Source organism: Elephas maximus, chromosome 12, assembly GCF_024166365.1.
Source record: "Elephas maximus indicus isolate mEleMax1 chromosome 12, mEleMax1 primary haplotype, whole genome shotgun sequence".
Taxonomy (NCBI): Eukaryota; Metazoa; Chordata; class Mammalia; order Proboscidea; family Elephantidae; genus Elephas; species Elephas maximus.
The window spans coordinates 98890847-98904615 of NC_064830.1; the positions used below are offsets into that span (position 1 = coordinate 98890847).

General features: G+C 43.8%; 1 protein-coding gene across 1 annotated transcript in view; it reads left to right on the plus strand.

The window, feature by feature from the left end:
• Window positions 1-10523, plus strand: part of LOC126087141 (cytochrome P450 3A21-like) — a 37825-nt gene extending 27302 nt beyond the window's left edge. Inside the window, exons 11-13 of the mRNA XM_049904232.1 lie at window positions 631-857; window positions 9282-9444; window positions 10241-10523. Of these exons, the coding sequence (XP_049760189.1) occupies window positions 631-857; window positions 9282-9444; window positions 10241-10336 (486 nt within the window). The 3' untranslated portion in view covers window positions 10337-10523. The remainder of the gene's footprint in view (window positions 1-630; window positions 858-9281; window positions 9445-10240) is intronic.
• Window positions 10524-13769: the final 3246 nt, after the last annotated feature.

Sequence of the window (13769 nt, forward strand, 5' to 3'; positions counted from 1 at the left end):
GTGTCTTTGGTTTTCTTCATTTTCCTTTGCTCCAGTTGGGATGGTACCAGTAGATGTATCTTAGATGACTGTTTGCTTACAAGCTGTTAAGACCCCAGATGCCACTCACCAAAGTAGGATGCAGAACATTTTCTTTATAAACTGTGTTATGCCAGTTGAGCTAGATGTCCTCTGAGACCATGGTCTCTAGCCCTCAGTCCACTAACTCAGTCCCTCAGATGGGACTCTGTAACTTTCCCTTGTTAAAGTCGTGTTGATTTCCCCAGTATTGTGTACTGTCTTACCCTTCGCCAAAGTTATAACTTATTTTTTTTTTATAGTCTAGCTAGTGTTTTTCCCTCCCCACCTATCCCCTATCTCGTAACCATTAAAGATTCTTTATTTCTGTGTGTAAACCTTTTCATGGGTTTTTATAATATTGGTTTCATACTATATTAGTTCTTTTGTGATTGACTTATTTGACGCAGCATAATGCCCTCCAGATTCATCCTTGTTGTAAGATGTTTTGCAGATTCATCACGTCACTGAGTAGTACTTGTAGAAATTATCAAAATGGTGTATGACTGTATATATTTTCACCAAAATTTTTTTAAAAATGACAATACATAAATAAACTCTTCTATCCTGCAGGCAGACCCGACCTACGAGGTCCTCTTCCAGATGGAGTATCTGGATATGGTGGTAAATGAGACTCTACGGCTCTTCCCTCTGGGGGGACGTCTGGAGAGGGTCTGCAAGAAGACTGTTGAGATCAACGGGGTGACCATCCCCAAGGGAACGATGGTGGTCATTCCCACCTATGTTCTGAATCACAATTCTGAGTACTGGCCTGAGCCCGAGGAGTTCTGTCCTGAGAGGTAAGTGGGCTGGGTGCTCCAACTTCTAGGAAATTTCAGAGATGTGTCCATGGAACTTTTAAAAAAAATAATTCATTTTATTTTTGTTGTCATCGTTGAAAATAAACGTGGCAGAACATACACCAATTCAACAATTTCTACACATACAATTCAGTGACGTTGATTACATTCTTCAAGTTGTGCATCCACTCTTGCCTTCCTTTTCCGAGTTGTTCCTTCCCCATTAATATAAACTCACTGCCCGCTAAGCTTCCTAGCTAACCTTTCAAGTCACTGTTGTCAATTTCATCCTATATAGATAGTTCTTAAAAGAGCACAATACTCAAGGCAGACATTCTTTATTAATTAAGCTACGCTATTATTTGATCTAAAGAAGACACATAGAATATTTTTGGTTTAAGATTTAAAGATTATCTCAGGGCAATAGTTTTGAGGGTTCATCCAGCTTCAATAGCTCCAGAAAGTCTGGAGTCCACAAGAATTTGAAATTCTGTTATTATGGAACTTTTTTATTATCAGGTAGTATACACGAGAGCCTGAGTGGCAGGAAAGTTAAGTGCTCAGCTGCTAACCTTAAGGTGGGCAGTTTGAATCCACCCAGAAGCTCTGTGGAAGAAAGGTCTGGCAAACTGATTATAGCAACAACAACAACAAAACCCTATGGAGCAGTTCTACTCTGTAACAAGTGGGGGTACCATGAACCAGGAGCAGACTCAACAGCAGCTAACAACTACAACAAAATGTTTACATACAGTGGAACACACAGGTCAAAAGTGCACACTTCAGTGAGTTTATATACCCATGTAACCACCATGCCAATGAAGACATGGAATATTTTCATTATTCTGGGAAGTTCCCTTGTGGCCTCTCCCAGCTAATCACCGCCCCCTGCTCTGATTGCTGAAAGTGAGGAGAACTTACCTCAACATAAAGAAAACAAAAACCCTCACAACTGGAACAATAAACATCATGATAAATGGAGAAAATATCCAACTTCTCAAGGATTTCATTTTATTTGGACCCACGATCAACACCTATGGAAGTGGCAGTCAAGAAATCAAATGATAACAATGACTAAAAAATCACACTAATTAATGGTAGGATGCACAGAAGTTTACTGTACTTGCTGTCAATATTTTGTACACCTATAAAAAGGTGAATTGCCAAAAGTTGTGTGATAGATATATTTAGAGCAAGGACAAAAAAAAAAAAAAAGAGTAGCTGCTGAGGCCACTTATGCACAACCATGCATTTCATGGGATTTGGTTCCTTTGTTTAGAGGTTTAAGGTCATGGTTTCATGGGACACCCTAGTTAATTGACCAAATAATGTGTTTAGTACTTCTGCACTACCTCCTAGTTTGTTGTGTAGTGGGTGGGGACTTCAAAGCTTGCATGCAGCCATCCAAGGCACAACAATTGGTCTCTATTCACCTGGAACAACAGATGAAAAAGGAGAGCCAAGAAAAAAAAAAAAAAAGGAGAGCCAAGAATAGGAGGAGAAAATGGAATGTGGGGCTAACTGCCTCCTTTGCCGTGAGACCAGAAGAACTGGATGGTGCCCGGCTACCACTACTGAACATTTTGACCCCAGATTCCACAGAAGAATCCTACATAAACGGCGGAAAATGTAGAACAGAATTTCAGATTCTCATGGACTAGACTTTCTGGAGCCGTGGAAGGTGGATGAACCTCTGAAACGACTGCCCTGAGATAATCTTTAAACCAAAAATACCCCCTGAAGTCATTTTTAAAAATAAACAGTAGTTTAGCTTAACTGATAATAAAGGTCTGCCTTGAGCATTATACTCTTTTAAGAGCTATCTAAAACAACAACAGCAAAAACATTGCCGTCGAGTCCATTCCAACTCATAGCAACCGTATAGGACAGAGTAGAACTGCCCCATAGGGTTTCCAGGGAACACCTGGTGGATTCAAACTGAATTATGGTGTAGGCGAAGAATGTTGAATATACCATGGACTGCCAGAAGAACCAAATCTGCCTTGGAATAAGTACAGCCAGGAAGCTCCTTAGAAGCGAGGATGGTGAGACTTCGTGTCACATACTTTGGACAAGTTATCAGGAGGGACCAGTTCCTAGAGAAGGACATCATGCTTGGTAAAGTAGAGGGCCAGGAAAAGAGAAGCAGACAGTCAGTAAGATGGATTGACACAGTGGCTGCAACAATGGCTTTAAGAATAACAATGACGTGAGGATGGTGCAGGACCGGGTTGTGTTTCATTCTGTTGTACATAGGGTCACTATGACACAGAACCAACTGGACAGTACCAAACAACAACAAAATCAGAAAGTTCCCTCCTGGTCCCTACCAGTCAATTTCCATCCTCCCCTAGGGAACCGCTGTTCTGATCCTGTCACTACAGATCAGTCTTGCTGGTTGTTGATCTTCACCAAATGGAATCATACAGTTTAAGTTTTTCATGTAGCTTTTTCCTTTTTTTTTTTTTTTTTTGCTGAGCAACAGTCTGTGGTCTGAATGACCACAATCTGCTGATCCAACCTCCTGGTATTGGACATCGGTTTGTCTCTTGTTTGGGTCTAACATCAGTGATGCCGCTTTGATCACTCTTGTATAAGCCTTTCCTGGACATGTGTTTTAATTTCTCTTGGGTCAATATCTAAAGGTGGAAGATATTTAAAAGGTAGACACATCATTGTTGTTGTTGTGAGTTGCTGTCGAGTTGGCTCCAACTCATGGCGACCGTATTTGTAACAGATGAAAATGTTGCCCGGTCCTGTGCCATTCCCATGATCGCTGAAATGTTTGGATCCATTGTTGTGACTATTGTGTCAATCTGTCTCATGGAGAGCATCCCTCATTTTCACTGACCGTCTACTTTACCAAATAGGATGCCCTTTTCTAGCGATTGGTCTTTCCCAATGATGTGTTCAAAGTAAGCGAGCCATCCTTGCTTCTAAGAAGCGTCAGAGGATTTTTAAAAGGACCTTAGAAAGTACCACCTACTTTCTAGAATGCCTCCACGCATTCAGCACTGACACCACGGTACGGAGACAACCCGAATGTTCGCCCAGATGCTGGCCACAAACACCCAACCCACTATCTGTAGCTACGGATTTTTATGATCTCTGTCCGAATACTGTGCTCAGAATTTAATTAACTGTATACAGGAAAGTGACACCAGGACCAGCTTATAGCAGCTGTAACATTGAGGGGTTTATGGCCAGATATTAACACCAAAGCCATAGGGAGACTGGCGTGGAGCCAGACAAATCAGCAGCAAGAAGGATAAAGACGTGTTGAAAACAAAATTTAATTTTCCAGCTGCAGTTGTGGAAAGTCGTATTCCGGATTCAATGTGGGGCCAAAGCCTAACAAATGAGGCAGGGATTGGGGATGGCATTGGAAGCCCGAGCAAGCAGTGACGTGGGAAAGCTTCTGCCCCCCACATGTGGGTGGCAGCAGTCACAGGAGCAGCCTCAGTCAGGGATGTTAAGGCTGTGTCCTTTTTTGCATAAATCCTCAGGGTCCCAATCAAGAGAATAACTGGAACCTATTAAACTTCATTGGCCTTCACAGCATGTCAGGCCCAAGAGGAATTAATCCTGCATTCTACTCACCCGGAGTAAGAGTGTCACAGAGGGCAGTGGTGTTTCCCGGACAATGTACCTCACGTGCAGCGGCCACCCGTCTGTCGGTGGAGGCTTTTGCATTGAACAGGTTTCAGTGGTGCTTCCAGACTAAGAGGGACTAGGAAGAAAGGTCTGGCAATCTACTTCAGAACATCAGCCAGTGAAAGCCCTGTGGGTCCCACTGGTCCTATATGTAACCGATCATGGGAACGGCGCAGAACTGGACAGCGTTTCATTCTATTGTGCAGGGAGTCACGTTCAGCCGGGGGCCAACTCGATGGTAGCTAACAGCAGTGGTAACAAAAGTGTCACAGCTTTGCCAGGCCTGGCCTTTTGGGTCAGAGTTGTCATGTGGTCAAATATGTGGCCACCACATAGGCGGATTCCACCAGCTTCCAGCCTGGCTGCTGGACTCCTTGCCTCTCCTTCCATTGGCTCTGCTGCTCAGACACGGCCTGCTTCTCTGGATGTGACCGCATCGCACACCTTGGCTTCTTGCTCCTACTGGTCTTTCCCTCCTCCTTACTCCTGGAACACAATCTTCCTTCACGGTCCATCTCAGATGCTGCCTCTTCCACACGACCTTCGCCACCTCACCTGGTGACTCACTGCTCCTTCTCCTATGTGCCCTTCCTTCTCCCATCCTCCTCTCCTGGAGGCCTTACTGCTGTCCCTCCTGAGTAAGCACAGACAGGTCCTGCCCAGAAGGCCTTTCTCAAGATTGAGGACTCCTATTTATCTCTGGTTGCCAGTGCATTGGTTTCCTGGGGCTGCAGTACCAACACCACAAAGTGGGTGGCTTAACACGACAGAAATTTATTGTCTCACAGTTCTCACGGTTCTGGAGGTTGGAATCGAAAAGGTGGCAGGGTGGCAGCTGGGACAGACTTCCTCCAAAGGCTCTAGGGGAGAATCTTCTCTTGTCTCTTCTGGCTTCTGGTGGCCCCAAGTGTTTCTTGGCCTGTAGCTACAGCATAACTCCATTATCACATGGCCATCTTCTCTCTGTGTGTTTGTGTGTCTCTTTTTATAAGAACACCACTCAGATGGGATTAGGGCCCACCCTACTCCAGTATGTCCTCATGTTAACTGGTAACTTCTTGAAAGACCCTGTTTCCAAACAAATTTCACATGCATAGGTACAGGGAGTTAGTGCTTCAACATATCTTTTTTGTGGGTACAATTTAACCCGTAACAACTGTTGAATCATTTCCCCCCAAAATACGTGTTGTAAATCCTAGCCCCTATATGTATGGATTTCTTGACTACTGCTTCCATGGGTGTTGATTGTGAATCCAGGTAAAACAAAATCCTTGACAACTTTAATATTTTCTCCATTTATCATGATGTTGCTTAAGGGTCCAGTTGTGAGGATTTTTGTTTTCTTTGGGTAGAGCGGTAATCCACACTGAAGGCTGTGGTCTTTGTTCTTCATCAGTAAATGCTTCAAGTCCTCTTCACTTTCAGCAACCAAGGTTGTATCATCTGCAAAACACAGGTTGTTATTTGGCCAGCCTCTGATCCTGATGCAGCGTGTCTCTTCATATAGTTCAGATTTTTGAATATTCACTCAGCATACAGATTCAATACATAGGGTAAAGAATACAACCCTGACGTACACCTTTCCTGATTTTAAGCCATGCAGTAGCCCCTTGTTACATTCAACACTCATGGACACAGCAGTTAAAAAATCAAATGACACGTTGCATTGGGCAAATCTGCTGCAAAAGACCTCTTTAGAGTGTTAAAAAACAAAGATGTCACTTTGAGGTCTAAGATGCATCAGATCCTCAACAAGATGAATGGAAGCAGTAGCTACAACAATGGGCTCAAACACAGCAAAGATTGTGAGGATGTCACAGGACCGAGAAGTGTTTCCTTCAGTTGTACATAGGGTCCCTATGAGTTGAAACTGACCAGATGGCACCTAACAAGAACATAACAATGTAATTCCATTTCAGAATAGGATTTTCTTTGTTAAATTAATGAGGCCATACCACTGTAGGGGGAACCCTGGTGGAGTAGTGGCTGAGTGCTATGGTTGCTAACCAAAAGGTCGGCAGTTTGAATCCACTAGGTCCTTCTTGGAAAATCTATGGGGCAGTTCTATTCTGTCCTGTAGGGTCACTATGAGTCAGAATCGACTCGACGGCAACGGGTTTGGTTTTTTTGTTTTATCAGTGTAGGGCGTGTCTTAAACCTAAAAAGAGCAGATTAGACCCAGAGAGAAGCAAGAAAACAAAATGGGGGAAAGACAGATGCCAAGTGGAAATCTCCCAGGAACACCAAGAATGCCAGAAAAGTTTAGACAAAGATTTTTTCCCAGAGCATACAGAGTGAAACTTTCCCCAGAGCCGGCACACTGGATTTGGACTTGTAGCCTCCTAGCCTGTGAGAAAATAACTTTATGTTCTTTAAAGCCAACCACTTTGGTATTTCTAGAGCCCTAGTGGTGCAGTGGTTAAGAGCTACGTCTGCTAACCAAAAGGTTGGTGGTTTGAATCCACCAGGTGCTCCTCAGAAACCCAGTGGGGCAGTTCTACTCTGTCCTATAGTGTCATTATGAGTCAGAATCAACTCAACAGCAAAAGATTTTTTTTTTTTTTCTGTTACAGCAGAACTAGATACCTAGGACAATACCCATGAAGCCTAAAACAGTGCCTTATATATTACACTTGTCACATCACCATTTGTTGAGCTCATTCATGTATTTTCATTCATTCATTTACTCATTCAACAAGATTGTTGTTGTTGTTGTTGTTAGGTGCCATCAAGCCAGTTCCGACTCATAGCGACCCTATGCACAACAGAACGAAACACCGCCTGGTCCTGTGCCATCCTTACAATCATTGTTACGCTTGAGCTCATTGTTGCAGCCACTGTGTCAATCCACCTCGTTGAGGGTCTTCCTCTTTTCCGCTGACCCTGTACTCTGCCAAGCATGATGTCCTTCTCCGGGGACTGATCCCTCCTGACAACATGTCCAAAGTATGTAAGCTGCAGTCTCGCCATCCTTGCTTCTAAGGAGCATTCTGGTTGTACTGCTTCCAAGACAGATTTGTTCGTTCTTTTGGCAGTCCATGGTATATTCAATATTCTTCGCCAACACCACAATTCAAAGGCGTCAACTCTTCTTCGGTCTTCCTTATTCACTGTCCAGCTTTCACATGCATATGCTGTGATTGAAAATACCATGGCTTGGGTCAGGCGCACCTTAGTCTTCAGGGTGACATCTTTGCTCTTCAACACTTTGAAGAGGTCCTTTGCAGCAGAGTTGCCCAATGCAATGTGTCTTTTGATTTCTTGACTGCTGCTTCCATGGCTGTTGATTGTGGATCCAAGTAAAATGAAATCCTTGACAACTCAATATTTTCTCCATTTATCATGATGTTGCTTATTGGTCCGTTAACGAAGATTTTTGTTTTCTTTATGTTGAGGTGTAATCCATACTGAAGGCTGTGGTCTTTGATCTTCATTAGTAAGTGCTTCAAGTCCTCTTCACTTTCAGCAAGGAAGGTTGTATCATCTGCATAACGCAGGCTGTTAATGAGTCTTCCCCCAATCCTGATGCCCTGTTCTTCTTCATATAGTCCAGCTTCTCGTATTATCTGTTCAGCATACAGATTGAATAGGTATGGTGAAAAAATACAACCCTGATGCACACCTTTCCTGACTTTAAACCAATCAGTATCCCCTTGTTCTGTCCAAACAACTGCCTCTTGATCTATGTAAAGGTTCCTCATGAGCACAATTAAGTGTTCTGGAATTCCCATTCTTCGCAGTGTTATCTGTAGTTTGTTATGATCCACACAGTCAAATGCCTTTGCATAGTCAATAAAACACAGGTAAACATCCTTCTGGTATTCTCTGCTTTCAGCCAGGATCCATCCGACATCAGCAATGATATCCCTGGTTCCACGTCCTCTTCTGAAACCAGCCTGAATTTCTGGCAGTTCCCTGTCAATATACTGCTACAGCTGCTTCTGAATGATCTTCAGCAAAATTTTGCTTGCGTGTGATATTGTTCTATAATTTCCACATTCAATTGGATCACCTTTCTTGGGAATAGGCATAAATATGGATCTCTTCCAATCAGTTGGCCAGGAAGCTGTCTTCCATATTTCTTGGCATAGACGAGTGAGCACCTCCAGCGCTGCATCTGTTTGTTGAAACATCTCAATTGATATTCCATCAATTCCTGGAGCCTTGTTTTTCACCAGTGCCTTCAGAGCAGCTTGGACTTCTTCCTTCAGTACCATTGGTTCCTGATCATATGCCACCTCTTGAAATGGTTGAATACCGGCTAATTCTTTTTGGTATAATGACTCTGTGTATTCCTTCCATCTTCTTTTGATGCTTCCTGCATCATTTAATATTTTCCCCATGGAATCCTTCACCATTGCAACTCGAGGCTTGAATTTTTTCTTCAGTTCTTTCAGCTTGAGAAACGCCAATCGTGTTCTTCCCTTTTGGTTTTCCATCTCCAGCTCTTTGCACATGTCATTATAATACTTTACCTTGACTTCTCGAGAGGCCCTTTGAAATCTTCAGTTCTTTTACTTCATCAGTTCTTCCTTTTGCTTTAGCTGCTCGATGCTCAAGAGCAAGTTTCAACAAGATAGGGTCACTGTAAGTTGGAATCAACTCAATGGAACACAATAACAACAGTAAGTACTGCTAGGCCCTGGGGAGAAAGCAGTGAAGCACGCATACCAAAAAATTTCCTTCGCTCATTTGAATTTATATGAATACTCAAAAGCAAAGATGCTTCTCTTTTCTCGCCTTGGTAACGCTCTCATTGTCTGTAACTAGGTTCAGTAAGGAGAACAAGAAGAGGCTGGACCCCTATGTGTTCCTCCCCTTTGGGATCGGGCCTCGGAACTGCATTGGCATGAGGTTTGCGCTCCTTGCCCTAAAAGCCGCCCTTGTCCTGCTTCTGCAGAACTTCTCCTTGGAGACATGCAAAGACACCCCAGTGAGTCAGCCTTCTCTCTACTTTTAATGGAATTTGTTTAGAAAGTCCCCATGGTCTTTGGGTTGGGTCTGCAGGAAGCCAGGTGAGTGTGGTGAGGAACCCATGAGTATTTCCTAGACATTAACCTGGGCAACTCCTATTTCATCCTTGAAGTTGCAATGTCAACCCTACAAAGTACGGTTTAGAATCTAGATGCATCATGCCTCCAAACCTGGTTTTTCTCTGAAATTCTACTCTGTAACACATGGGGTTGCCATGAGTCGGAATCAATCTGATGGCAACAGGATTTTTTTCTTATTTTGGTTCTTTTAATTCAGGCCCACTCTGGCAATACAAAGACTTTGGACTTTGGGAAGAACTTTAGAAACCTCTTAGATGGGGGAAAACTGAGACTTGTTTAAAACCACACCTTGCAGCAATCAAGTGTTCACTCTACTGTGCCGGGGCGAGGCCTTGGACACCTGAGTTATTTCCTTTGCTTAGAGGGCTCCGTACTTGACACAAGTGTCCCTGGATGGTGCAAACGGTGAACACACTCAACTGCTAAAAGAAAGTTAGATGTTAGAGTCTACGAGAGGCATCTCAGGTAAAGATCCGGTGATCTATTCTGAAAGGTCACAACCATTGAAAACCCTACAAAGCACAGTTCTGCTCTGTCTGAAACACTTGGGGTTGCCATGAGTCAGAGTCACCTCGATGATAACTGGTTTGGTTTTCGGAACTTGACACTTTGCAGCTCTGAGAAGCAGGTGGTTCTTTTCATCTTCCTCCAAGTCCTGTTCGCTTTTCTCTGCAGATCCCCTTAGAGCTGGACACCAACAGCTTCATGGTACCCAAGAAACCCATCTTTCTGAAGCTCACGCCCAGAATGAAGACTGTGTCCCAGGAGTGAAAAGCAAGGACTCCGGGCCAAGGAGAGCTCCATCCACCCTGTCTGCACCCTGAAAGGGATGCTGAGGGATCTTGGGTCCCAGGAAGAACGTGCCACTTGGGTTGAGTTGTATGTTGGCCTGTCTCCCCAGATGCCATGCTCAGTACCTGGACAACCCCACCTCCCACACCCACATAAAAATAAAGCTTGATCTGGAATTCCATGTCTTTGTTCTTTTAAAAAGGGCCTTGGGTGTTGCAAATGGTTTGCACTCAAGTACTAACATAAAGGTTGGAGCTTTGAACCCACCCAGTATTGCCACAAGAGAAAGGCCTGGTGGTCTGCTCCCTTAAGATTGTTGTTGTGTGCTATCGAGTCAATTCCAACTCATAGCAACCCTAAATGACACAGTAGAACTGCACCATGTGGTTTCCTAGGCTGTAGTCTTTACCGGAAAAGATCGCCAGTTCTTTTCTCCAGCAGAACAGCTCGTGGGTTCCAACAGGTAACCTTTCAGTTAGCAGTCCAGCTCTTAACTATTGCTACATGAGGGCTCCTTCTCAGTAAGGTTACAGTCAAGAAAACCCTATACCCCGTTAACCCATTGCCATCAAGTCTATTTGGACGAATAGCAACCCTCTAGGAGAGAGTAGAACTGTCCCCTTGTGTTTTCAAAGAGTGGGTGGTGAATTCAAACTGCCGGCCTTTTTGTTAGCAGTCATAGCTGTTATCCACTGCGCCATCAGGGCTTAGAACAGTTCTGCTCTGTAACATATGGGGTCGCTACAAAGCAGAATCAATTCAAAGACAATGGGTTTGGCTTTTTGGTTTGGGTTTTTTTTTTTTAATCAGACCCATTCTGGCAATGCAAAACACAACCCATCCACCCTGTCAGCAAATTTGAGTTTGTTTACCTGGAAGGTGGGGACTTTGATAGGCTAAGTGCCACTTTGTACTGTCTATGAAATCCTTGGTTAATAACCCGAAGTTAATGATTACTGAAGTGTAACCGCTGCTCTGAAAAAGAGGTCTCCACTCAGGCACAGGAGTGAAAGAGTTTATCTAGCTCCAGATTGCACAATCTTGTATGCCCCCTGTGAGCTCACAGGGTGGAGGTGAAATTTGTCCTGGTGAGAAACACATGAAAGCAGAGCCCAGCGGTGTGTGTGGGCACTGGCTGTTCAGGGCACCTTGTGTAACTTCAGCTCTGACTTTGGCTCCTAACTGCCTCCCCCTGCTTAGATGCATTCCCGCCTTATCTGTTTCTCTGTCTCTTTAATCTAAAAATCTCATTCTCATCTTTTTCAAGTTAAAAAAAGTGTATATTGTGATAAACATATAACAAAAAATTGTCATTTTTTCCATTTTTGGTGAAAATATACACAGCGAGAGATACACCATTTCAACATTTTCTATATGTACAATTCAGCGGCATTGATGACATTCTTCAAGGTGCGTGACCATTGTTGCTATCCTTTTCCAACTTACTCCACCATTTTAACCATTTTTGAATGTACGGTGCAGCTACATTAATTACATTCCCATGTTGTACTCCCATCACCACTATCCATTTCCGAACAGAAATTCTGTATCTCTTAAACAATAACTCTATCTCTCCCATTCTATCCCCCAGCCCCTGGCAACCACTAATCTCCTTTCCGTCTCTCTATACATTTGTCTAGTCTAGATATTTCGTATAGGTGGGATCATACAATATTTGTCCTTTTGTGTCTGACTTCTTTCACTTTGCATAATGTTTATAAGGTTCTGGACAGCACTTTTCAATTTACTTCTAAACCCTTCCGTCTGCACCAGATTGTAAACTCATCAAAGGGGAATCTTGTTAGGAATTCTCCATGATGGCTGGCATGGTGTGGACATGGCACACACTTAATTCTGGTTATGGGATTACACCAATTCTGCACAAAGCCTGGCTAGCCCTACAAGGAAAGTATCCTAGAGAAACAAATTGGCAAAATGAACCAATCCTCAGTGTTTAGACTTGTTCCTAAAAGGGCAATTGAGAAAGAGAATGCCAACAAAATCTTAGCATAGGAGGTGTTAAGCCCGCTTGAGGGACTTTGTAGCCGAAAGAGATATGGAATGTTTTTGGGGTGGTGGACAAGCTGTTGATGTGAAAGGAGCAAGCACTACAGAAGCCAGAACAGTCTATTCCTGGAAAAGCCGATGGCATTGCTTCTGATGGAGCTCCTATCTGAACATTTTCAGTTAAAAAATAAGAGGTGGTGTTTGTAGTCGTTGGCCTCAGAGCCAATTTAGAGAGACCTAGCTGGGCAAAGGAACCATACCATACCCATCACCGTCAAGTTGATCCCTTAGGACAGAGTAGAACTGCCCCATAAGGCTTCCAAGTATCACCTGGTAGATTCAAACTGCCGACCTTTTGGTGAGCAGCCGAACTCTTAACCACTGCTCCACCAGGGTTTCCAACAAAGGAACAGATGAAATGAATTCAGTAGAGAAAATGCTGACTACCCTGTGTCCTAACAACAAAGCTGTCCCACCCCAAATGCCACTCCTCTTCAATACATTCCCTGAAGGTGAATAAAGGTCACCGAAGGCCTTTTTTTTCAGATTGCCTGAACGTCAACCCTATTAATCTAGCTGATTTAGGACAAGGACAGTAAAAGCTAGAGGGCACTGGTTTTTCAGTGGTAGAATTCTCGCCTTCCATGTGGGAGACTTGGGTTCAACTTCTGACCAACGCGCCTCACGCGCAGCCACCATCCATCCATCAGTGGAGGCTTGCATGCTGTTAGGATGCTGAACAGGTTTCAGCAGTTCTTCCAGATAAGATAAACCAGGAAGAAAGACCTGACGATCTACTTTTAAAAATCACCCAGTAGAAGCCCTGTGGATCACAACAGTCCCATCTGCAACCAATTATGTGGATGACACAGGGCTGGGCAGATTTTATTCCATTATGCGTGGGGTCACGAGAAGTGGGGGCTGACTCCCCTGCAGATAACAATAACAACAGTAAAGCCTAGTGTAAGGAAAGGGTTTGTCTCCACGCGTGGAGGATGCATATCCTGGGACCAAAACTCTGCCTTAAGAAGAGTGGGAAGGAGAAAGTAATGCACACCTAGGTACTGGGAAGCTGGCCCAAGAAACAAACTCTTTATATTTTTATCATTAGGCTAATGCGCAAGGAGCCCTGGCTGCACAGTGGTTAAGCACTTAGCTGCTAACTGAGAAATCAGTGGTTGGAACCCACCAGCGGCTCCATGGGAGAAAGATGTGGCATCAGCTCCTATGGGGTGGTTCTACTCTGTCCTATAGGGTCTCTGAGTTGGAATCGACTTGATGGCAATGGGTTTGGTTTTGGGTTAGACTAATGAACTCAAGGTCCCTAAACTGAAACAAATAGTTTGTATTTGACTGCTAACCTAAAGCGTGACAGTTCAAACCCACCCAGCAGTACTACAGATGA